General features: G+C 40.5%; 1 protein-coding gene across 3 annotated transcripts in view; it reads left to right on the top strand.

The window, feature by feature from the left end:
* LOC122835424 (potassium voltage-gated channel subfamily D member 2-like) overlaps nt 1-27,214 on the top strand; it is a 75,172-nt gene that overhangs the window by 43,039 nt on the left and 4,919 nt on the right. The window contains exons 3-7 of one of the 3 annotated variants that reach the window (XR_006371307.1): nt 21,526-21,688; nt 22,178-22,276; nt 24,324-24,422; nt 24,625-24,769; nt 26,541-26,674. Coding sequence is in view for 2 of the 3 variants with exons in the window: in XM_044124491.1 (XP_043980426.1) it covers nt 21,526-21,688; nt 22,178-22,276; nt 24,324-24,422; nt 26,541-26,761 (582 nt within the window). In the remaining variant the exon portion in view is untranslated. Of the gene's footprint in view, nt 1-21,525; nt 21,689-22,177; nt 22,277-24,323; nt 24,423-24,624; nt 24,770-26,540; nt 26,762-27,214 lie in introns of those variants that run through there. The other 2 variants (XM_044124491.1, XM_044124492.1) reach the window with 2 other exon arrangements.

The following is a 27,214-nucleotide window of genomic DNA, read 5'->3' as shown; positions in this document are numbered from 1 at the left end:
CCTTCTAGATCTGGCCTTTAGTGTTGAATATTGTATAATGACACTATCTTACCAGCACATTCACAAAGTTTTTTGAGGAGTTGATTTGCACAAAAATGTATTGATCTCTGTCTTACAGGAAATCTAGAGTCATTCAAAGACGCATTGTGTTGCAGTTACTGCCTTAAAGTATATCCATGCAAATATATATTTTTAAAAAATTTTCAATATCATTACACTATCATCTAGCCCGCAGGTGTCAAAGTCCAGTCCTCAAGGGCCGCAGTCCTGCAACTTCTAGATGTGCCTCTGCTGCACCACCTGATTAAAATAATCAGGTCATTAAGGCCTGGAGAACTGATCTACACAAGGAGGAGGTAATTAAACTGTTTCATTCCAGGGTTTTGTACCTGTGGCACATCTAAAAACTGTAGGACTGCGGCCCTTGAGGACCCCAAATCTAGCCTGTCCCAAATTGTTAAAAAAATCATATTATTGGATGTAAACTTCTGTATTTGAAGAAAGTAATAAAATAAATAAATCAGAGTCATGCTGACAAGCCTGAAAGAAAACATGTTTAGTCTGATTTAATGCCAGTCGGTGACAAAAAAAATAGTTATGTCTTTTAATATGGTGTGTATAATAATTGGTTAATCATCTGCTATTAACTGTAAAATGACATTTGAGCTCATTTACACTCTTCAAATTTTCAGCAGTTTTTAATGACTGTATTTAAAGTAACTGGTGCTATTTAAGGAGCCCTTGATGTACACTGTTACCAAATTATTACTGTGTTTCCACTGAACATGACCGAGTGATTTAGTATCTAAGGCCAAATCAGAAAAAAAAAAAAGGCGGAAACAAAACACGGAGTTAAAAATAGCAACGTGAAGCTTAAAGTCTTGTGCTCCACATAACGGCACTAAATGAGAGAAACTTCTGCATCTCAGACTCTCAGTCGACTTTCCTCTTGTGAGTATAGTTTCATCAAAATACTGTGAGACTCTCTGGAATATAATAACTGTCATGTCAAAGAGAATTGCTTGACAGTTTCACCAACTCTCTTCACTTTTTATGTCTTTTTTTTTTTTACAGTTGATATAAGAGATAAAACTGTAGACTTTCTGTCTTTGTCTTCCGCAGCAGGAAATTAAGGTATCGTATAGCTGTGAAGGTCAAGACGTCATCTTCAGAACTGCTAAATGGTGATGGGCATTTTCAATTATTTTCTGACATTTAGGTTTAATTGTTTGAACAGCTGATAAATGGAGAGGTTATTGCGCTTAGCGTTTGATCACCCATCCTGTTAAACCTATTTGCCTCAGGTTGGGCGGGAAGAAAAATGAAAGATCGAATCTCTTCTGATTCTCAAGTCTAGAAAAAAAACAAAACTAAATAAATCTAAAACTTGAAAGCCTCTTTCCTTAATCCCTCACTGACTGGAAAAATTCCCGCTGCTTTAAAACTTTTATTCCCAGGCTTTATCTGAAAAGTTTAACGTCTCCGAGCCTGAGTGTAGATAACCCGGATGACAACACGGTGACATAATCTGGAGCTGCACTTTATAAAAGCTCCTCAAGATCCACTGGAGACATTGTGTAACTGTCTTTACGAGTTACTTGTGAGGAAATGCTTCACTTCATGAGCAAAATTCCCCTCGTCCATAAAGCCAGCGGAGTGAGAGCAATGATCAAACCCAGGCCTAAATGTCTAACATCCACTGCATGTTTTAAAACCTTGTAAATTTGTTTTTATGGTAGGTGAAATATTACACAAACTGTGTGCTTTAAATCTGGTCAGGTTGTAACCTGCAGCTGCTGCTGCTGAAGAAAAAAAAAAAAAAAAAGCCTGATTTCCAGATACTTCAAATCGTGAATGCACACACTGCAAACTCTGAGTTAAGGGGCCATTTGGTTGAGGAAGCTGATATCCAGCGGCTGCTCCGTGTGGAATCGCACATCAAAGTTAATCTTGCACCGTCTGCTCCGGCGCTGCAGAGCACTAATCTGCTGTCAGTGTGATGAGGCTCCTGGACCAGTTCCCCTTTCCAGCACAGAGCCACTAATCCCAAAGACCTCTCCTGCTTCTTTTTTTTTCTCTTTTTCCAGACAACAGCAGTCGCAGGTCTGACCTTGAATACCCATCTGCTCAAGAAGAGCTAAGCATAAGCTCTGCTTTTTTGTTTTTGTTTGTTTGTTTGCATTTTCTGTTACTTCTTCCTAACTTGGCTGATGCCCCTAAATAGTTAAAAGGACCATTAAACCATATTATTGATCTGTACGATGTTAACTCAGATGTGGTTGGTAACATAAGCATTGTTGCTGAGTACTTATAGAACCATTGAACCGTGAAGACTCTCGTCTCTTTCAGCAGGATAATTCTCCCTGCCACCATGCAAAGAAGGTTCTGTAACGGTTACGTCAAGTCAACGAAGAATCATCTTCTTCGTAATGTTCACACCAACATTGAGATTATTGCTACAAACTGTGATCTGAAACGGTCCACCAGCGTCTTGTCCTGATAACTGCAGAGTCATCCGAGTATTTCTGCATGACTCTGACTAGTGCTGAAAGTGTACAAAGTGGAAAACAGTGGTGAGAGTACAGCGCCGTGTGGGACTCCTTTGCTCCCACCACCTCTGTCTCATTAACTGTGGTATAAATTGCAATTCTACATGTAATGCTGTGGTTACTTTTCTCTGCAAAGGTTATGACACATTTTCTTGTAATTAATCAATTAAAGCTTTCCCCTCTAACCTCGCTGCAGGCTTTGAGGCATTAAATGCAATGCAAGTTACTGCAAAATCAAAGTTTTCTGCGTTCAACTAAATGCCACCGTTCACTCTTCATCTGCATGCCGATTAACTGACTCATCCTCACGGTGAATACATAACGAGCTCATTAGCATAATCGCTTGAATGTTCCGATGATTTTAATTTATTCTCATTTAATTTTTTTAATCCACAGCTTTGGCCTGCAGCCACTCTTTAATGTGTCTTTATTCAACCCATTCAGCCGCAAACCAGAGTGATTTTATTATCAGAGCTCCATGACTGTGTTGTAGGAATGTGTTTTCAGACCCTGACGCGATGTGAGAAAGATGGGCCAACACCTAAACAGTGGAGTCCATTCTTCTAGTTTCTTTTTTTTTTTGTTTGTTTAGTATTTTCCTTTTGACTTTCCGTTTCAAACTAATTACTCTCACATTAGCACGTTCTCAAGGTAACATGTAGTTTAATGGGAACATGCAGGCACTTGTAACAACACAGAGCAGCAATTCATCCTGTAATTAAAATAAAGCGCCACAAGGAATTGCTTGCAATTATGACGACAAGGAGCTGAAGTAAAGGTGACTTGGCATTTAATAGTAAGGTAATAGGCTTTTTTTTTTTGATGGGGTGCGGGGGGTGTTATTATTATTATTTTTGCATAGGACAGCAGTTGTTTCCCAAGAGTCAGCGGGTGAAGCCTGAGAGAGCGGAGAGCAGAAGAAGAGAAGAAAAATGTCAAAGCAGGATCTGTGCTAGCGCTGCATGATAATAGAAAAAGAGACAGGGAAGAAAAGGAGAGGGAAAAGAGAATGAAGCGTTTCATCTCCAGTTCATAGTTGGGAGGCAGGCAGGTCCGGGCAGACGAAGGGTGAGTCAAAGTCAGGATGGGAAGAGCGCCGGAGAGGAAAGACTTTTTATCATTCCTGACTCTTAAGAAGATCTCCCAAATGAGGGAGGGTGGGCATGCTAATGTCAAAGCCGTGTTGATAACTAGCCGCCTAGGTTTTTAAAATTTTTCTTATGGTTAGGGTTAAGCTGGGATTTGGAAAGGTTGAGGGAATACATGTTTGATATGTAAGCGAGAGCTGAGGTGCCTTTGCAGAAACTATACGTGGAGGATTACTCTGCGGGGTTTATCTGCGTCTGCGTGGCTAAAGGAGAGTCATTTTGCTGGTCTTTATTGAGTCTGTGTGGCTCATAAGACTCTGCAGTGAACGTTAAGCTAGAAGATCAAAGCCACATTGGCAGCACTGCGCATAAAGTCGTCATTTGCTTTTTATTTATAATGCACTACCATTGCAAGGTGCGTGCTTCATGTCTCTGTCTTTGAAGCTCTTGCGGGCTAACCTGCAGCTCTAGGCACTGACTGGATTGCTGAAGACGCATCCAAAGAAAAGAAAAGAAAGGAAAATTCAGTGGGCTTCGTCGCGGCCTTCTGTTCCAAAAAGCCCAAATTTACAATAAAGTCCGCGGGTGGTAACAGGTGGGTTTTGGATTTGTACGCACTTCCGAATTGATTTATTTATTGTAAACGTAGAGACAAAATAATTACCAAAAACGTCTTGTAACTTAGTCGAAACAAAAACTAATCTCAATTTGGTGTTTGAAGGTATAAAAAAAGTTATCAAAAAATAATTTTTACAAAACCAAACGTTTGCCAAACAATCCTCCACCGAGCGCCCGGTGTGTTCTGAATTACTCAAATTAATGGGAGGGTCCAACAATTAGCAACGTAATCTAAACAATTCCAAATATGAAAATTAATTACAAATTGTGGTTTTAAATTAACGTAAATATATATTGACTACCCAAAGAACAAAACTACATTGGTAGAAATGACTACAAAACTACAAAAATGTAGCATAAATGGCCACAACAGGCTTCATAAGTAGTGAACATATCTTAAGCAATGTATTCATTAAACTAAGTTATCTGGAATAAAGTGGGATTACACAGGAAGTCCATACTAAACATGCTTACTAATTTATGTTCTTGAAAAGTCTTTTGGTAATGGCAACGAACCTTCCCTGAAAAGGAAAAACTATATTTTGCATGTATTGCGCCTTTACGATTGAACCTCCATTCTTCAAAACTAACTGCCTTCCAACCCTGAGGGGCTTTAGGGCCTCTTTTATGCCCTCTGATGCCTAATTATTACCATTGATTCCTTAGTTAAATTCAAGTCTGGTGATTGATTGAGACGTTCTAGAGGGTTTTCCTTTGTGAAAGCCAAGGAAGTTTCCAGAGTGAAAGCTTCCTTGTCTGTGTACTTGGGATCCTTGTGTCATTGAGAAATCTATTCTTGTTACCATTTCAAGTTCTAATCAAGAATGCCCGACTTAATTCCTTCATTCAGCCTTACTTTATACAAAGTTTGCCACCAGGATGTCTTCAGCACTGCAGTGTTATGTTGTGCATATCTGTGTAGCCACAGAAGTTAAAGTTACTTTGTTTGTCACAGGAAAAACAAAGTAACTTCAGTTCAGTCAACAAGTGCGACCTCTCTTGGACGCAGAGGTCTCGTTGAAGGAATATTTTCCATATTTGACCGGTTATGTTTTCTTTAAACGACCGGAAAACTTAAAGCCCGTCCGTCATTTGACAGGTTATAATTAACACCCCTGACTGGTGCACATGGGCAGACGTCATAGACTTTACGCAAAGATTTCAGCAGAGGCAGAGCAGATAAAAATAGTCCATGACCATTTTTTTTGTAATGTTGTCGGTCAAGATGACGGATAGCAAAAATGTCGAGCGCGACCTCTGCTTGGACGTCTCTTTTGATTATTCTTCTGACTTTTAAGAGGATATTATGTTTTATGATATTTGAAGGATTTTGCTGTGGAGGTCTTGTGTGAGTTGTTGTTACTCGTCATGGCATTTCTTTTGCAATACCTTGATCCTAAGTAACCTTTTTACAGGCCATCAATTAGATTTAGACAAACCATTGGATATTGATTAAAACCAATGCAAAGCAAAATTGCTTTCCAAATGCTTACAGATTTGGAAAGCATTTGAAAATCTGCTTTCCAAATCTGTTTGTCTTTTTTAAAATTCTGTTTCATATTTTAGTTTCATCACGTGTTCAACTTTATTAACTCTACCTTATTACCGAATTTATGGACTTATTTGTTGGATTTCTTTGTATATATTACAGGGACTGTTCCTAATTTCCTTTGCATTGTTTCAGGAGAAGTATTTCTACAGAGAAAAACGTGTTCAACGTTTATTTTTATTATTATTTGCCTAGCTGTATCTCTCATATCTGCTGCGCACTTCATTTTACCGCAGTTCAAAATCCAGTCAGAACAACACGGAGACTTATCTGTCTCAGGTGTGTCTATCTCTGCAGCTATCGTTCACAGTTCGTAACACTCGAGCAATCTGTTTTTCCCTCCTGCCTGCCGTACGGCACGCAGTATGGCCCTCTGGCTCCCCTCTCTATCTTTTGTCTCCCATCTCCCCATTATGATGTGTTGCTCTCCCTGCCTCTCCTCCTCCCGCTTATCACCTGCAGTGAAAATCTAGCGGGCTAATCCCAGTGCCTGTGGGATTCCCCTCTCTATAATGATGTATATCTGAAGGATAGCATCAGAGCAGCATCCTATCAGCCCACACACTCCTAATCCCATCTGTCTTTGGTGTCCAAACCCAGGAGAGCCTGGCGTTTCGAATGTTGTGCACCCGGCCTGCAGCCAGAGATGCAGCACGGAGCAACGGGGATGATGCATTGTGTTCCGGGATCACGCCGGAGATCATGGTCGTTTATTGTGTTTCAGGTTCTGGAAACCTTGTGGTGTATCTCGCATCGCCGCAGTGCAACACGCTGGAGCGTTGCCGCTGCACTGACAAATTCTCGCAGGCTGTTTTCTCCCAGTGATGCTGGCAGTCTGTTCATCATTACTTTTATTCAACTGCACTCTTTGACAGTCAGCTCACAGCGGAGACGGTAAACACAGAATCTATTAAATATTTTAAGATGCTGCTGATGTTACAATATCGATTCAGCACGTTCATTCAAAAGAATAGATACGATGCAGATGATTTATTCAACAAGCTGCTTTGTTGTCCATGTTGTTTTCTGCAATAACAATCAATTTGTGTAAAGTGCTTTGCAAAAGTGTTCATATCTGTCTGAAGTTTTTTCCACATCATTTTGTGTTGATGTGCAAAAGATCCCAAAATAAAGGATAATGAATAATAATGAAGTGGAAATAAATGCTGCATTTTTTGTTTTTAGAGTGGAAAATCTGAAAAGTGCGGCAGGTGTGCCTGGTGGAACAACCTTTCCAGCAGTTGCGGTTTCAAGTCTCTCTGATCCTTCTTTGCAAAATAGATCTTGTTAACAATTCTCAATTGTGTCATGTCTGAACTTTGACTGGACCATTCTAACACATATTCTTTGTTCTCAATCATGATGACACACGTGTTGTAACGACAGAAGGGTGGAATATGCAACCTGTCTCCTACTATTGCCTTGTATTTTGTGCTTTAACCAACTTCCCTAAAAGAAGAACTCCATCAGCATGATTCTGCCACCACCATATTTAGGGCATGGGGTTATATGTAGAGTAGTCAAAATGTAGGATATTGTTTAATAACCTGATGCTGCTGTCAACATCCCTACAACTTTACCCCCTGCCCTGTCTGGTGTGGTCCTCGGTCCTCATGATGCTGTTTGTTCAATAATGTTGACACTCAGGCAGGCTTGTCACAATAATAAATAAATTAATCGCATGATAAATTAAAACAAACTTAATAATTTCCATTGGAATTATTCATTGTTTATCTCTTATTTTTTTATCTCTTTCTACCAAAAACTGGATGATCAAAGTCTTCACTTTCCTCTTATTTAGAAGGACAGTTTTATTTACAATAAGACTTCAAAATTCATTTTATTTGTTGTTTTTTGTTTATTTATTTTGAATATGTAAAGTGTCTTCCAGCTCCAGTGTCAAATATTCATTAGAGTTAAAGTTTACAGATTTTTTTTTTAGAATGTGCTCTTGCTTTGCCATTATCATCACATCACTTAAAATAGTCTCAAAATGTCAATATCATTGTTTATCGCTATAACCTCTGGAACAATTAATCGTCCGGCCAAATTTGTAATCGTGACAGGCCTATTACTCAGATAGATACCATTTTATTTTGAGGGTATCAGATTAACATGCTTGAACAACAATGCTCGACTAAAAACCTTTTTTTTTTTTTTCACAAAAATGGGCTTCTTTGTAGTGGGTTTGTCGCATAATATCCCAATGAAATACATTGAAGCTTATTCTTGTAACATGACAAAGTATGAGAAATACTTTTCCAGGCCTCTGCACATTTGTCTTTCTTTTGTCAACGGCAGATTCACCGCCTCTTGGCATAGAGCGTTTTTCTTGGGGTGTGGGGGGTGTTTTCCTCAAAGTAAATATTTTATGAGTGCTCTTAATATGACAAAAGCACCGTCACAACCTCTCCAGTAGCACTCCATAAATCTTGCAGTCCTCACAAATACAACTGAAGAAAAAAATTTATATCATCTTGTCACTCATGTTTGTATGCCTTCGTGGCACGCCGCCAGTGTAATCTATTTCCCTCAAACTCTGAATTCATACTTCATAGCACGATAGAGTTCAAAGGGAAAATTAAATTTTTTTTCTACATCTATTATTTAACTGTCAGCAAGGATGAATATTGTGCTCCTTCAGCTGTGTGGAAAAGGTACCGAGAATGGGATTGTTGCGCAGCAATGCACCATTTGCTCTTTGACATGACACATGGAGCCTTTCCTGTACAGTCAGCTTAATGTCTATGGTAGTCTGTAGCAAAAAAAAAAAAAAAAATAAAAATGTTGGGAACATGTCCTCTCTGGCACCTTTTGATCTTCGGCAGCAGCTCGACATGGCGTCACCGTGGGGGTACGGTATGTAATACTTCCCGGCCTCTTTGCTATCTTGTTATCCGCACAGACTTTTAATGCCCGACTCTGCCATTATCAACTTTGGGAACGGCCAGTGACAGTATCAGGGTTTCCAAATAATTGACAGGTTTTGGTCTCGCAGGTTTGGAGTGCTCGTCTGTAGTGCTGAAGCCACTGAGCTGTGAAACTGGGCTAGAGAATTACCTCAGGAAGCACGATAGGGAGGCGTGTGCCATCAGATGGCTGGTGAAGGTCAGACAAAAAAATTATGCATTCATGGAAATATCAATGACAGACTGAGGACACTTGATACAGAGAGGAATTTAAAGCTCTCAACTCGGGAGTAAAAAAGGCATCCTGAGTGTGAAAGTAGTTGGCCTAGACATCCGTGACATTTTAAAAAAAATATATACTAAAATATCTCTTTGACTTAACCAGTGCAACATAAACCACGTCTCCTGTTTTCACACCCTAAAAACACAGAAATCGGAGGAAGAAAAAGCAGCCTTTGCCAACGACTTTGCTCTAAGGAAACGGGTTGAGAAAAAGTGCCTCTCAAAAGTATTCATGCCCTGTGATTTTTAGTTTTTGATTTTGTGACAACTAGAGACCTCAATATGTTTTGGTGGATTTTATGTGTGGAGCCGTCAAACGTGGAAGGAATATGCTATGTGTTTTTCAGATGAATGAAAAGTGTGTGATTCATCTGTGGTCACCCCCTTTCACTCCGATACTCCTAAATCAAATCTAGTGCTTCCAATTGCCTTTAGAGTCGAACGAATTAGCGAGGAGAGTCCACCGCTGTGTCCGATGTTTGTTGAAATGCGTTAGTGACCAAATAACACGATGAAGACCAGGAAACAGAAAACAAGCCAGGGATAAAGTTGTGGAGAAGTTTAAAGCAGGTTTATATTATGAAACAACACACCAAGCTCCACATGTTTAATCCGAATACCTCTATCTACCTCCAATGAACTGGAACAGCTGGTAAATCAGCGTGAGTGAGATTCTGATTATTCAGATGAATGCAGTCCCCTTCGTAATTTCTGTCATGAAACAACATGCGTAGACAGTGCACTGGAAACGACAACGGGCTTCATTCATCTTCCCTCTAATCGGCTGATTAATCGATATAGTTCACGTAATAATTAAACTAGTTTCATCCCATTGCTTCTCATTAAAATATCAAAGTGGCCTAGATCAAAATGTGGCTTGATGAAGGAGAGATTCAATATCTTTAGCAGGAGAGATTTCATAAAACCGTCCAGCAGCTTCACTGTCTTCGTCGCAGTATTTTATAGATTCATATGCCTTTTTTTTTTTCTTTTGAAGTCTTTGACCTTCATCACTTGGCAGCAAAATATGATGAAGACTTTTCTATGGCTGGCCTGAGGCGCTATAAAGCTGCCTTTTGGAATATGACTTAAAATGTAGGAGGCAAGAAAATCTATTCATCATCTGTCCAGTGACTAAACCCTCCAATACCCACAGGGTTACGATGGGGCCCATGTTCTGAAGTCATTGGGCGACAGGTTGCCAGTCCGTCACCGGACAGGTTCGAAGATCTCAGGTCTAATTTATCATCAGATGGGCCATAATTTATTAAAACTGTCATTCCAAGGGACAATTTTTGTTATGATTTGGCACTGAGGGAGTAATGTTGTAATGTAAAGTTGACAAAAACCACTCAGACGTCTGGAATGGCTGAGCACGCACACCAAAACATCTGAATGAGTTTGTCACTTATGTGATCTGCAAGAGTTAATCACTGGCAATTATCGAAATCAGATATTCAACAACAAAGAAAACAAACAAGACACTGTGTGACTGGAAGAGGTGGACACTTTTACAGCAATTACATAATGGTGCTCTGCTCACTTCATTGTATTTTGTTGTAAAAGACAAGTTGCACACTTTGTACTTAATAACTCTTAAGACGTTGTTCTACAAGAATTGCACGAATTTGTCCACATCTGCCAAGGCATGGGGTTTAGAAGATTTTTGCCGGGTTCAAATGTTTTCTTGGGGGGGAAAAAAGGTTTTTGTTTTATTCTTCCTCTATTCACTACAGACATACAGAGAACACAGTAAATTGTTCTGACGTGTCTGTAACACAATCTGGTTGTGCGCGCACAAATTTCCGCAGGCTCTTTGGTGCTTCTGTGAGCTTCTTGGCAGTGTTTGCCGAGCAGCCATTTTGGAGAAACCTCCAATTTTTGTAACGTCTCAGTGGTCCCATTTCTTTCAGCGATGACTGACGACTGTCTTTACTCTGACACACACATGTTTCCGCAGCTATCTTTGTGGGGACTTTCCATTGACTTCCATTCATTTCCACAGCCTAAACCTTACCTTTACCCTTATCCTAACCCTAACCATTACATTCCTAACCCTAACCAAAACTCAATTCACACCTTAGTACTAAATCTGACCCCTGACCCAAAAACAGCGTTTCCCCTTGTGGGGACCAGGCTTTGGTCTCCACAAAGAGCAGTGGGTCCCCACAACGTAGACTATGTCAGAAAAATGGTCCCCACAAGGTATTAGAAACAAACACACACAAACTTATATGTATATATATATATATATATAAGACACAAGTCAAAAACTGTTCTTATCGACAACACTTCACTGTAAACTTTGACTTTAGCTAAAGGATGAACTTGAGAAAATGTCAGAAAAACTCTACTTTACCATATATAGTTTATTTCCTGTTAGTTTGCTTCTCTTTAATGTATTGCAACCGTGAGCCCATAAAAATAAATGTTGAAATCAAATCAAAAATGTTTCTCCAAGAAATATTCTGATTAGGGCGTCCACACTTATCCAATTGGGTTGCTCTTGCTTCTTTATTTTAAAAACTTTGCCCCCTAACAGATTTGTTTGTTTTCCTTTGAATTGAACAGGATATATGACACAATCAGAAAACAATTTATCATATTCTTTTCACAGGGCTGTGTACGCTTTCGAGCGTAAATGTCGCTGCATGCATACAGATATAAGACAACACAGCGTTCGTGCTGAACGTTTTTGGATGTAATGCATGTGAAGTTACAGCCTTATTGCACAGATATCTAAACTTCACCGCTTTACCTCCCGTTTCACGAACTGCAACTGAAATATATTTCCTCCCAGAGAGTGATCTTCCCGTCCAATTACAACGTGAAATTTCCTTCAGGCCTTTTGAACTGTTGCATTTACAGTTTTATGGTTATGTTGCTTGAAATGTTTTTCATTTTCCCTTCTGCACTTGTGAGCTGTTTCCTTCTCTCTGCACTAATGCACTTTGCAGTCTCCTCTGCTGAAGGTGAGTGGGTTACACAGGAAAATCCAGGAGGTGGAAGCTGGAAGTATGACAGAGGTGCCAGAGGATGATTGGATTTTAATGCTCCTGACAAAACCCTCTCAGCTGAAAGATCAGCCACAATCCTTTTGTCAGCATTGCTAAGCTGCCGCAATGATCACAACTGGAATGTGAGTTGGTGGGATGGCAGGACTTACTTTAACCCTCACTGCTTTAATCGGAACCAGGAGTCGGTAGGACTTACTATTTTCCTTGCAATCACCACTGGATTGTGTGCAGCAAACTCAGCCATCAGCACCAAATAACAGAGAAGGACAGAAGTTAAAATTACCCCATTTTTTGTTTAGTTTAATTTTAGACAGAGGGCACCTACAGCGTCTTGAAGAAAATGAATAAGCAAATAACACGAGTGTAAAACCATCCAGATTTTTTATTTTTTTTCCCCACAAACCAGATGGCAGTCAGATTTCAGACGCAGGGTTCTGGAAGACAATCAAGGAACAAGATTGCTTTTTAGGAAGGGGGATTGGTTTAACTAGATGTCAAATCACGGGCCCTTTCACACACGCTCCAATACACACACACACACACACACACCCACACACATGCAGAGAAACAGGTGCATGTTCTCGTGACTGCCTGTGTGTGTTCCTGGGCGTGTCCGTGTTTTTTTGGTGTCGGCGGCGCTCGCTGTGAGGCGATGAGGTCATGCGCAGAAATCTGTCTCGGGGCCTCTCTGATGGAGGTCAGCCGCACAAATGCTGCCACCCAGGTTGATACAGGAGACTCATGAATGTTTGATTGGTCTATTATACCGCCTAGGTGGGGGTACATTCATCCGTTTGCTTTCAGACTTCAAATATTCCCTTTGGTCTGACATTTCTCCCTCAAAGACCCGCAGTTTCCACCCGTTTGCGCGGCGCCTGACCTACAACCGCAGTGCCATTGTCCTGCTGCAGGACGATTGTTAGAGATACCGTTGCGTTTTGGTTCCCGCCCTCCCCCCTCTCAGTGGCATGAGCACAGCACCGTTTCAGGTGGGTGGAAATGGGGAATTGATACTCAGTCATTCCGACGTTCCTCTTCCTCCGCTGCAGTGAGGATAAAAACCCGGCCATCCATCTTTGCGTCTCAGTTGTGTCAGCTGGAGGTGGTGAACGTGGATACCTGGCAGTCAGAGAAAACAAGAACAAAGCAGGAACATTACTTTAATCTGTCGCCGCCGTTAATTCCTGCCTCTGCCTTCACGCAGGAGGAGCAGCTTGGTGTGTCTCAGCCTCCCTCTTGTGAACAATCCATCACTGTTAGTGCTTCTCTCCCAAGTGCGCTTGCCCCCACCCTCCCTCCCTCGCTTACCGCCATGCTTGGTCATCACAGGTTGCTGCAGGAAAACATTGCATTCCACACACGATGTAGTCTCTCCTTCCCTGTCCACTTAATGAAGTGAAACATGTACAAGCCGTTAGCATGGCCAGCAGTAGGATGGCCATGTGACAGCCTTCAATAAGAGTTCAACATTACAGTCATGTTACCTTAAAAAAATTTAAAACATAAATATATGATCAGTAAACACGACGTCCAGTTCCTAAATGATGATTTTTCGGGAGACGGGGGGAAAAAAAGGGACGCAAACTAATTTAGCCCTATCTTTGTAAAACTGAGTCTGATTTCTCAAGCCATACCCAGGAATCACTACAACCTCACATTTATGATCCAGAAATCTGTTAAATAGAAACCTGTCTGAAGACTGACCTACCTGTTTTAGATGTGTCTCTGTTCCCACCTGATTGAAATGATCATATTTCCACTCAGCATGTAGCTGAATACAGCATGAGTTAACAGGTGGTTAATGCAAAAACCCGTTAACCACCTGTTTGTTTAAGTTATTAAGTGAGTAAAAAGGAAAATAAAATCCTCAGAAACAGATGACAAAAACTGCATGCAGTATGAAATGAGTTTGACAGTCAACCAGAGACAACATCCATGACAATAAGTCACCAATAAGCCTCTTTCAGATGAGAATATCTTTTTTTAAGAGAACATGGTTGTTGTACAGAATATTAACTGTTACCTGGACAGTCTCAGCTGGTAATTCCTGGTTAATTAGCTGGGCTATCTGCTCCTGACTGGTTACAGTCAGCTGTTAAACAGAAATGGCTCTTTAATGTCCTGCATGCCGACAGCATGTCCCTTAATAACAGTTAAGGACGGGCCTCTTCCAGCTTGCATACTATGACTTTCCCAACAGCCAACTTTTTCTTTTCTAAGAAAGACGAAATGTGACGTTAGAACCGGGACGCAACTTTGGAGAAAACGTCACTCATAGCAGAACTTCTTGTTTCATCTTTTTTTGAAAGAACACTAAACCTTAATGACAGTATGATGGGGATTTTTAATGATTTTCATATTGTTACTTTTTAACCCTCCATTATTATTTTTTTTAACCTATCTTTTGATTTATAAGTGGTATGGCTTAACGTTTGGCCAGGTTTTATATGTTTGGGGTAAATTTTATTTTACTTTTACCAAGTATTTTTTTTCCTCTCCTTTCTTTCATCTTCATTTTAAACTAGCTCTAGAAATAGGCGTCCCTTTAGTGCATTTTTTAATACACTGCTGTACGTATTTGATTTCTGTTTTGCTTTGATTTTTCTGGCATTGGAACCCTTTCAAAGTTTTATAATTTACTGCTTTCCACTCAGTACAAATATTTTATACACCTACTATCGCTCTACCGTGCTGCATGTACTGAATGGAATCAGTGTAAGATTTTTGGCAACACTGAAGGACGGCACAGAAAATCAAAATTGATTAGAAAAAGTTGCTATTATTTTTTTACACTCCCAGATGTTGGCTTTAAGGAGCCCAGCTTGCGAAGGGTTAAAAGCTCGGTCAACCTTGATACTGGCCAATCCCAGCCACCAGTTAGCGTCTTGAGTAACAGAGAACTAAATATAAACACAACATCCAGAGTCGGCTAATTTGACACCAGCTGTCAGGCCGCGTCTGTGATTGCATAAGAAAATTATTTGACTTGTAATGATCTGTAAAACTAATGACATCTGTGTGAGAGTAGTCGACCGAAAGCAAACCGTTGTACACGAAACCTCGTGGAGCGTGATATTAAAATGTCCACTTTTACATCTTTTTTTTTTTTTTTTTTGCGGAAGTTCAGGGTCCAACGTGATGGAAACCCAAAAGCCTAATGACTCAGGCAGACGGCTGTGGGCATTAGACAACTTCATTTATGAAATAGTCAACCTCCCGTGTAGCGATACATTCATATTACGCCGCCTCAGTTGAGAGACGCTCAGCTGTCACAGACACTGAGCAGTGCTGATGTCCCTTCCTACCTGCATTTATCTTCCTCACTGGAGGTAATGGTCTTCTCAGGTCATTTGCGCATTAGGGTCCCGATCATTCATCTCGCCCACCTGCAGTCCTGCAAACTGCTGGTTGTCTGGAGGAAGGCTTCAGAAACAAGGAAAACATACACTCTGTGAATCATTCATGTGCACTGGATGTGAATCTCAGCGTTGCCTGTGGCCTACCACGTCAACAGAGGGCCACTGGTAAAAAGCAATGCACGTCTGAATGCTCTCTGCTAAGGATTTCTGGGTTTCAGTTTGATTTGCTCATTTTCTTCAAATAACTACGTCAGCCATTGTGGTAAGAACACGTTCTTCCCCTTTACAGATAAATGTTTTTCTTTTATTCCCAGTTGCACTTGTCACTCGAGGGCTGAATCCTATTTCTTTTTGTCACGCCTACACCTTTTTCTGGGTTTCAAGTATCCTCTTGGCCCTTCATTTTGCCTGAATTCAGGTGGAATGTCAGCGTTAGAGGTGTCGGCAATTTGTTTTGCGATGGAGGAGGAGTGTGAAGTTGTGTAAAGTGCTTTCACCCGCAGAAGTATTTACCTGTTACAAAAACCAGTGTGATGTCATATTTAATGTCTTCCCTCGTTTCGTTTTGAGTGAGGCAGCAATCACTAGTCAAGTGGTCAAACTAGAGGAATTCACGCTTTATCGGCTCTAACTTGTCATCAAAATAATAAAAGAAAACGTTTTTCTGTCCTTTTTGCCAAAGCTCAAAATTTCACCTTTTTTGGGTGAACACACAAACACACATCATTTGATCCAGGTTTTATACATGTGCATTCAGAAAGAGAGGTAGTTAGGTGACATGTTCATTTCCGGTTGGATTTAAAACTATTCCTTTTTTTAAAAAAAAAAAAAAAAAAAAAGCAATATATATTTTTTCTGACTCCAATGCGATTGGAAAAAGCCCAAATTCAGAGGCAGCAGATCAGATTCAACAAACACAGGCAATATTTCTGCAAAAGTATCATTCATACATCTCTAATTAAGGTTGGCATCATTGATTTTACTCAACAAGCATCTGAAAAATAATGTATCCAAGATCACAACTCTAGAAGCACAGTGTCAGGTGTTGTTGCCTATTACTTTTTACATACACAGATGCAACGTGGTTTTGTTGTAGTATATGGTGTTTATAATTTATGCCCAATCTGAGGGTAATGTGACACTAGTAAATAAGATCTATTTAAAGGAAGTAACTCAAATTTATCTCAATTTTATTATGGGTCACAATCAACAAAATTGTACGAGAAATATCACAACCACCAACGATGGAAATAGTGTTGTGAGAAAAGTGTTTTCTTTCTTACATAATTTATTCTTTTTTTTTTGTCACACCTAAAAAAGAAATCCTGTCCAAACTCAGAAAGCTGATTTTTAAGGACTTAGTTCATTAGGATAAAAAGTTATGTGAACCAACCTGGCCTTGTGTGAAAATATAAGTGCCTTACTTATCAAGTTATAAATTAACTTTGATTAACCAGATCTTTTTTGGATAGCTGAGTTTGATTATTTAAATAGAACCTGTCTGTCAACATGAAGTAGGCTGAATTTAAAGAACAAATGGGGGGAAAAAAAGTAGAAATCAGCCTAGAAAATGTTTTAAGTCTTTAGGACTCTAGAACCCCTTAGTGGGAGTAATCTGGATGATACAGTAGTGAATTTTCCAACAGTATCTAACCTCTGAAAGTACTCTTGGACTCCAAGACTCATCCAAGAGTCACAGAAGAACCAGAACAACGCCTAAAGCCCTGCAGTCCTCACTTGTCTCAGTTAAAGTTAGAGTTCAATAGGAAATATAACAATGAGCGTCCTGAAGGTAGAAACACTGCTGACCAAAGAGATCTCCCATAAATTTCCCATGAGACATCCTGACGACTCTCAAGACTTTTAGGAGACAAAAGTGGGACATAAAGTTGTGCTTCTTCTTACATCTGGTGGAAAACAAACCACTTTTAATAAGTAAATATGGGGATGGGTGTTTGATTGTCAGGAGGTGCTTTGCTGCTTCAGGATAAAGTCCGGTCATTGGTTTGTGACATAAGGCCTAAGCACACTTGGCTCATAGAACAGAACATTAACCCAAAGCACACATGACTGATCAACCAAAGGACCCGACCACTCCACTAAACAAACTCAATGAAGGTTTTGGCGTGGCCAAGTCAGAGTCCTGGACTCCAATCCAGTGACATAACCATAAACAGATTGTTCATGCTCAAAAACCCTCCATGTGGCTCAAACAAAGCAATTCTGAAAACAAGAGTGGACCAAAATTTCTCCACAGAGCTGTAAAGACATATTGCCGTTTACTGCAAATGCTTGATGGGGGTTGTTACTGCCATGGGTGGCACAGCCAGTTATTAGTTTTAGATGGACGACTCTCTCACAGAGGGTCAGTTTGGTTTGGAAAACCATTTTCCCTTTGATTAGAAACATTTAGGTGGGAGTGACAATAAATCAAAAACGGTAAAAGTTTGTAAATGGGGGGGGAAAGAGGAGATTGAACCAAAGCATGCAGGTAGAAAAAAAGAAAGGTCGGATTAAACTAGAGCTTTATGTTAAGAGCAAAAACATCTGATTTTCTAATAGCACAGCAACACAAAGTTTGGTATTATGCTTAAACTGTTCTCATTACATAAAGCCCATTTGAGCTACGAAACACAATCCGATCAAGGTTACTGAAAATTTACAAACGTTTCTGATATTCTCTTTTTTTTTTCCTATACTTGATTTCACTCCATATCTGCATTTCATAATTCACAGCCTTTTATAAGATGACAATGAAGAACAAAGCAACACCGTCTTAAACAAAACTCCCCAGGTTTCAGCCCACCGCCCCTCCCCTCTTCGCTTGCGCTCAAATGTGAAACCGCTCCCCGTATCTTTCACAAGCTGTTTGGCTAGCGGAGGTCACGGAGGATGTGTAGCGCATTTGGTCACGACGTGAAGGCATTAGCCGCTGCCAGCAGGTGTGTAATTATATATGAAAAAGGGCTTTTAAAGGAGGGTGGCACAGAAAGGAAAGTAGGTCAAGACGAGTAGTCTTCAGAGAAGTCCTATTTATTCCTCACCCGCTTCAAATGTGCGACTTCTTATTTGAAGTTGTGAAGTAATCCAAGGTCAGTGTAACTATTTCAGGACTCCTAAAATAACATGAAACACACGGCAGCTACAGTACCTGACAAACGTGTTCCCAGCAAGTGTTTTACAACTTGTGAGGTTGCATCCACAAACTGTAGTGTTTTTATTGTGATTTAAACCAGACAAGGTATGAAATCATGCATGGTTTCTAAAGTCATCTGCAAATAAAAATCCAAATTGGCTGGCATTTGTGTTCATCCCCCATTACTCTGACACTACCAGAGGAAATCAGTGGTGAGACAGCTGAGCATACAATTGTTTTTTTGTTTTTTTTAGCTCCTCAGCAATAAACTGCACACGTCATATTTTTATTGAGCTAAAAGCTTTTGAACATTATAGAACCAAAGCATTGTGTTTTGACATTAATAAAAGACAGGCATACGTTTCCTACATGTTTCGTGTTGTTTTCCTTTCTCTTTTGTCTAAAAATTAGTTTTTTTATTTTCTCAGCAACAAGGATGCTGAGAATGCACTCTTAAAAAAAAAAAACCTTGTCCAAACAGAAAAAGTGAGCACAACCACTTGTGCAGTCAGGCTACATTTGTACCATTCTTGAATTGTGGCTGGGGGTGTCACATTAAATTATGCAGAGGGAAACAAATGGTTGCACTTTGGCCAAACCTAGTTAAAATCAAGGCATACAGAACCATTCGATAATTAAAATGTGGCTAAACATTCCTTTTATTTCAGGAACTTTTTTAATAAGTGAAACACATTTCAGAGATTAATTAGACACAATTAGAGGGATGTCTAAAAGCTTTTTATTTTTGTTAATTATGATGATTTCCCATTTGCGGGCAATAAAACCATGGCACGTAAAATTTGAATATTACAATAAAAAGGCAGAAATGAGGGCTTAATAAAAGGTATGCTTCATACTTTAAAGGTTATTTTCAAAAGGTGCTTTCAAATCTGTCGAAGCGGCATCGTCTGAACACATATTCTGATTTACTGAATATTGTTGTATTAATGTGTTACAACGGCGCAGTCAAAATTTAGATCTAAATCAAATCGATCATTCGTGTAAAGACGAAAGTGTAAATGACACTGATGTCGAGGTCATGAGTGTCATAAATGACACTCATGACCTCCTTCCAGTCTGACCAGCTATTTGCTGGGTAAAATGTCAGGGTAGATGTGTAAAGCTAGAAGAGACATAGCCCCAAAAGACTTGCTGCTCTAATCTGCAGCGAAAGGTGTTTCAATGAGGTGTTAGTATTCAACAAGCAAAAGTAATCCATGTGTTTGATTTGCTAAAAAAATAAAAAAGCATTGATTGATGCATCCTTTTTCCCCACTTCACACTTATTCACTACTTTGTACTAATTCATCATACAAAACACATTGAAATTGATGTTTGTCAAGCAATTGTGATTAAAAATATCATTAGGTATGAGTACTTTTGCAAGGTTCTATAAATAGGTTTACACTGTGTTCCAAATTATCATGCAAATTGGATTAAAGTGTCATAAAGATCAAATTTTTTGTTGTGCTATTAAATTTGTAGATAGCATTTTGTGTCAGGGTTCTTTGAATCACTATAATTAATTTCAGAGAGCTGGTTGATGAGTTTGTCAGGTGAGCTCAATTAAAGGAAATCTACTTAAGAAGGATGTTCCACATTATTAAGCAGACCACAGGTTTCAAGCAATATGGGAAAGAGAAAGAATATCTGCTGACGAAAATCATCAGATAGTGTAGTGCCGGATGACAAGGTATGAAAACATTAAATATTTAACAAAAACTGAAGCGTTATCATCGTACTGTGAAGAGATTTGTGGCTGATTCAGAACAAAGATGGGTTTGTACAGATAAAGGCAGAATGAGGAAGGTTTCTGTTAGACAGATTCTTCAGATTAAGAGAGCAGCTGTTAAAATTCCCTTAAAGCAGCAAACAGTGATTTGAAGCTGCTGGAACCTCAAGGTGGAGGATCCTCTAAAGGATTGTGGTGCATCAACCTACTATTGGACCATCACTAACCAGAGCTCACAAGCAGAAACGGTGGCAGTGGGCCCAGCCGTACATGAAGATTAATTTTCAAACAGACTTGTTCAGTGATGATTGCTGTGCAGCCCTGGATGGTCCAGATGGATCCAGTAGTGGATTGGTGGTGGACGGCCACCACGTCCCAACGCGGCTGTGACGTCAGCAAGGTGTTGGTGGAGTCATGCTTTGGGCCGAAATCATGTGGAGAGAATCATTGGTTGACCCTTCAGAGTCCCTGAAGGTGTGAAAATGACCTCAGCAAAGAATATGGACTTTCTGACTGATCACTTTCTGTCATGGTTCAAAAAGAAGAACCGAACCTTCAGTAGCCAAATCATCTTCATGCATGACAATGCATGCTACAAGGAATACCACTGTGTCATTGGCTGCTATAGAGATAAAAGTGAAGAAACTCATGGTGTGGTCACCATCCTCCTCTGACCTCTGACCTCTGACCTCAACCCTGTTGAGAACCTTTGGAGTTTCCTCAAGCAGAAGATCTGAGGGTGGGATGCAGTTCATATCAAAACAGCAACTCTGGGAAGATATTCTGACATCCTGCAGAGAAATTCAAACAGAAACTTTCCACAAACTCACAAGTTCAATGGATCAAGAATTGTGCTGTGATACCAAAGAAGGTTCTATATTAACATGTAACTCGTCTGTTAAGATGTTTTTGATTGAAACAGCTTTTGATTTTAGTACATGTGACCACTTAATGCTGCACATTCAAAGAATGATCGTTCTTTATAATCCATAAAATGTTTATATAATCTGCTGTGCATAATAAGTTGGAACAATGCATTTTGAGTTTTTTATTTTTGAAACAAATACTGTTCTCATGGGGAGCTTTGTTCAGTAAAATTAGATTTGTACTGTAATAGATCATGACTTGAAAATTATACTGACCATCATTTGCATTGAAAATCTGAGAAAAATCACTTTCATAATAATTTGGAACACGGTATAACAGGATAATCTAATTATATAAATATATAGTCTTTCTCCTGTCTGTCTGTTTACAGTGATGTGGTTCTTTTTTCTGTCTTTCAGGTACGGTGACATGGTGCCAAAGACGATTGTGGGGAAAGTGTTTGGGTCCATATGCTCTCTGAGTGGGGTGCTGGTCATCGCCCTGCCTGTCCCTGTGATCGTGTCAAACTTCAGCCGTATTTACCACCAAAGCCAGCGGGCGGAGAAACGACGAGCCCAGAGGGTACTGACCCATCCCCGACCCCCAGCCCCTCTCCTTCCTCTTCCCTTCTTTTTATAGTGTTTGTTTTGCTTCTCTCTGCCATTTTTCCTCTGTCCCTGTCTTATCCGCCTGTAACAGAATGACAGGGCAAACACTATCTTCCAGAATATTAATCTTTTATTGTGCTTGTGTGGACGTTCGGGACAGTCTCAACTTGCTTGAGCGTATTTCAGTGGGAGTCAGAAATAACAGAAGGGAATGACGAAGCCTAAACAAATCATATATCTCCAGATTATCATGTCAGCAGCTTTTTTTTTTTTTTTTTTAATTATACTATTCTTTTTTTTCCCCACTTAAAGTGTTTGCCAAGGCAGAGTTTTCCTAATAGCAGATTTAAGCAAAACTTCTCCCAGCCCAGTTCTCTTGCTGTCAGGCAGAGACAGACCCAATTAGAGTAACAGACAGACAGACCGTCAGGGGCTAAAACAGAGGTTCTGTTTGTTCAAACAGAAAACTCGCCTCGCTAGAATCCGTGCTGCCAAGATTCGGGGCACTAACGCCTATATGCGCTTCAAACAAAACGGGCTCCTGATCGACGCGCTGGAGGAGGTAACGGTGCCAAGCAGCAGCATGGGGGCTGACCGACCTGGGTCCTCACTGACGCTTGCATGCCGCTTTTTGCTCGAGGAGGGACTTTGGGCTGGGCCGGAGTGGGAGGGAGAGAGGAAGGGGGCATGCCATCAAACACACACGCAACGTGGAGGTTTGGGAGGGCGGGTAGGGGCTTCTCATGCAGTGACATAAGGGCCGATGTCATTCCAGTGCTTCAGTGTGATCGTCCTCTCTCTTCCATCAAACCTTTCTGCTGCAGCATTGACATGAACGCTATCTCTCTGTCCCATACAACAAGAGGGTTTGAATGGGGGGTGGCTATGAGAGTGGGGGACTCTTTCCTTCCGGTGGAACGCAGCCACACTGACTCATAATCAAGCTCTGCATGTTTGTCCAACAGGGTTTGGAGGGGAAGGAGGGAACCCAAAAAAAGGGGGGCCTTGTCGGAGAGCGCGTCAGGAAGCTGTGTGCTCAGCCTGCATCTCCTCTAAACTCTGTGTTTGATCTGTGTGTGTGTGATTTCTTGAGCATCCAGGTTGTAGACTAATGCAACATGCCGTCCATCCCAGAGCCACGTAGAGCTTCATCAACTATATGTGTGTGTGTGTGTATGGGTGTGTGTGTGTGTGATCAGTGTGTGCTGGTGTTTTAGTTTGAAATTTGTGCTTTGTTTGGAACAATGTGTTTGATCTGTGTCGAGGTGCGCCACTGCTGTTGCTCTGAAATTAGCTTAGCTTGAATTCGACCATCATCGTCCATTTTGTACGAAAACAAAATCAAACAAACAATCCTACATTTCAACTAGAGATGCAACCATCTGAGATTTTTGGTCAATTTTGGGAGGTTTTGTCATGTTTTGAACTGTTGACACCAACTTTAGCAGACTCTGCGTTCTGTTGGTTTAATTTTCAAATTATTTAATTCAGCCAACTTGAATCCATCCAACTCGTGTCGTTGAAAATGCAACGAAACAAAAAGAACTGCATCAATCTTATAAACAAAAGTTATCAGTTTTATTTCTATTTTATTAAAAATGGCCAAAACATACTTGTACTCTTCTTGTAAATAATAAAACTCTAATTAGTTGCTGTGTTGATACTTTAATGATTTGTCTTTGGTGATGAGTCTGGTTGGAAGGCCTCCATGCTGTCACTCCAATCTTTAACTCCCTTCATAAATTCTCCATCAGATTGAAGTTTGGAATCTGGCTGACCCACTCCAATACACTAATAAATGAATAAAAATAAAATTTGAAGATTCCTTTAACCTGAAATCTAGCAGGGGTGTGAATTATTTTGAGCCTAAGTACTTAAATAACAACCCTAAAAATATTGTATCGTAGAAGACTTTTGCCGCTTTTGAAACGTAAACTTTTAAAAGTTGATCTGCTTTATTTTGGTGCTTTTAATTGGTGATAACTGTCACCGTCATCAAACAACCAGAATTTCACATGTAAATGACATTGAAGCAAAACGTTCACACATTTTGAAGTCCAGCTCTTGTTTGGATCAAAATTCAGTTTTCTTTAAGGAAAAAAATGCAAGTCAGCGGAAGCACAAACTCTGTAAATTACATCTTTATCCTTCTGACTTAGTTTAAAACACCCGACTTATCCTAGAAATAGCTATCTTTGTGTCATTTACACTCAGTAACAATTTCCACGCCGAAAAGAGTTAGGATTTAGCACAACTAGGCCAAACGTAATACTACTGCTCCGAAAAAAATATAAAGTGTTTGAGTTTCTGCCTGCCAGGTCACTAGTCAGGGTTAATCTGTCTGAAAATCATCCAACTCCAGTTACCGGCCGATGTCTCTGTGCATCTCTGCAGTCAGCCCAAGTTTCCATGCATCTAATGCAGTAGATTGGCTGCCAAGCTACAGATCAGCATTTAATTTCAGTGCTTGGCCTTTTTTTTTTTTTTTCCCCCCCACCGCATCACTGCAACTGATTGTTCATTTTATAATTTGAGCCTGCTCAAATACACTGCAGCTTCTTTTTCTTCTTCTTCTTGTCTTTGTCTGTTTTAACTTTGTGTTTTCCAAGGCCTCTAAGAAAGCAGGACAAGCCCTGGTTGGAAAGGCGGCCAGCCCTCCGTTTGAGAGCCAACATCATCATTTGCTGCACTGCCTGGAGAAGACGACGGTAAGAATCGTTTTCTTAGTTAAAGACATTATCCAGGGGTTCTTGTTTGTGTGTTTTAATATGCACAACAAGTGCGCACTGGTAATACAAGTAAATGCACAATTAAAAATGGGTTTCTGCAGCAGGATTTTATCAAATAAAAAACATACATCTTCTAGTCATCTTTAGTCTGCTTTAATCAAACTCTGGTTCATTTGTCTAGAACATCCGGTTCGTTTGTGGAGGTGTGAATGCACAATCAAACTCTGATGTGGACCCCCAAACTTAACAATGGACCACCTAAAAACCTAGGTTTTGGTTCGGTTGCAGTGTAGAGACCGCTCCGACTGCAGCGCACAGCATTGTGGGTAAATACAACCGAAACAAACGTGTGAGTCGAGCGCTATCAGAAAAATGAGAAATGGCTTGCGGTCTTTTACCAAAGACAAAACAAATCCTGCAACCACTAAAATCTGCCGCCACTCCGTTTTTGTTTACATCTCATGGAGAAGGAAGTTGTGCTCAGTGTCTTCTTCAGAGGTTTTCATGTTGTTTCTCGGTGCGGCGCCTCCACAGGCGAGGGAGTGAACAGGTTGTACGAGGAGAATTTTACCTTTCATAAATTGATTTCTTTTACTGAATAATTTTCCCTCTGATGTTTTCCGTCATAAGTATGAGCTTGAATTCATTTTAGTTTAGCTCAGTCTTCAACTCTCTTTCTCTCTCTGACGGGGTAAACTGGAGTGACGGTGATGGCGTGAGCTTGTACAGGAGGGCTAGCCGTTAGCATGATACCACTTTTAAAAATGTCTATTCATGGCGATTATTTTCAGTACAAATCATAGACGATGTAGCAGATCTGCAGAAAACATAAATATCTTATCGAAACGCATCGTGGATGCTTGATGTTTTTGCAGTCGGACAGAATACAGCATAACGTCTTTGTAGGGAAAAAATGAATGAAAATCAGCACAGATGTACAGAGGAGAACACTGCTCAGTTTTTTATGTGAGCACAAAGAGCTTGATAAACTTTATCTTGATTAAATTTACTTTAACTGACTCTACCATGTTGATATTGAAATTAGATCTAAAGAGATTATTAGCTTTAGAACGTGTGTCCAACAGTTTGTTACTCCAATTAGAGTAACAAACTTCTCACATTTCCATCTGTAAAATATATATATTTTAAAAAAAATTTATAAAAAAAAAAAAAACATTCACCATGCACTGGCTGATGAAAGGGTTTACTTTCATGTAAAACTGTATTACTCCTGCGGTCTGGGCTGCACTTTCAGCAGCTGACGAAGATACAAAACAGGAAGATAAAAATAGAAACAAAGTGACGTTTCCATCCATGTTCGTACTGTAGAATCTATTTTATATGCAGCGCTAGTTAAAAATAGCCATAAATGGGATTGGGAAACGTGTCGTCGCTTTTTCCTTTCTTTAGAAATGTGCTCAAGATAACATGGCTTTGCCTGCCAGTTACCTTGTTTTCTTCCAAACAAAGCAGCCTGCTTTGTTTTATGTTATCTATAATTTAGAGATGAAAGAGCCTCTTTAACGCTGGTGACATACAGTGGCAGTTTTTGTTTTTTTGTTTTTTCATTAGCCGCTGGAGCAGAGACATGCAGAAGCAGTGACTCAGTGGGGGATTCTCCTGCCACATAAAGGTTACATATAGCATTCAGATGGCTGCGCAAATGTTTACATTAGGCCTCTTGATGTGCATTATAGATAATGGAGAGACGAGCAGAAGTAGGAGAATAGAGGCGTGATTCAGGGAACGCCATCCGATCCTTCTCGGTGTCCCCCTGCCACCTGCTGGCGGGAGCAGCAACACGTCTCCACACTGACCTTCAAGTTCTGCTCATTTGTCACAGGGATAACAGTTATGTTCACACAGATGGCACTTAATACGGACATCTGGCCCAATATACTCCAACTCCCTTGATAACTTATTTTCCCCCCCTCATCTATCGGAACGGGTTTATGTTTTTTTGTTGTTTTTTTTTTCCTCGGAAGCATCTTTGCTCGTTATTTAGCACTTGCGGACGCTGCTGTCGAAAAGCAGCCCATTAACGCTGAATTTTAACCCCCCCACCCCCTCCCCCCGTTTCCTCCCCCTTCCCGCCAGAATCACGAGTTCGTGGACGAGCAGACGTTCCAGGCCAACTGCATGGAGATCTCCGTGGTGAACAAGTCGGGCTCGCGCACCTCCTCGTTGTCCTCGTCTCCGCACGGCCTCGGCTCCTGCTGCTCGCGGCGCCACAGGAAGAAGAGCAGCTTCAGCCTGCCGAGCACCAACAACCAGGAGCTCAGCACCATCCAGATCAGAGAGCGGCCCGTGTCCAACAGGTGGGGAGTAATGACCTCCAGCGTGCCGCTTGGAGCCGGGTGTGAGGCTTTGCCTCGTTTGCATTACGCGTCTCCAGGATAGAGCGAGAGGGTTTTGCAAAAGTATCCACGTTTCTTGTACATTTTCCAATTTTTGCACCTTCAAGACAGTTTTTATGTGATAGATGAGGAAAAAAAGGTGAAAGAAAACGCACGTAATGCTTGTCATTTCGCTACACATTAAAACGCCAAAACGTGTGCGGCCCGTTTACTGTGATCCTCCACCAGCAAATCCGCCGCACCCCTCCGCCTTTAGAAGTCGCCTAATTAGTAAATGGAGTCCAGCTGTGTGTAATTTAATCTCATCATGAATGCAGCTGTTCTGTGACAGGCTCAGACGGTCCTGCGAGGACATCGGTAAACAAACTGTGTGAAGAGCCAGTGAACGCAGCACGGGGAATAAAGTTATGGAGG

Source organism: Gambusia affinis, linkage group LG08 (genome assembly GCF_019740435.1).
Source record: "Gambusia affinis linkage group LG08, SWU_Gaff_1.0, whole genome shotgun sequence".
Classification (NCBI taxonomy): Eukaryota; Metazoa; Chordata; class Actinopteri; order Cyprinodontiformes; family Poeciliidae; genus Gambusia; species Gambusia affinis.
Note: the sequence above shows the minus strand (reverse complement) of the source record. Positions and strands in the feature narration are given on the sequence as shown.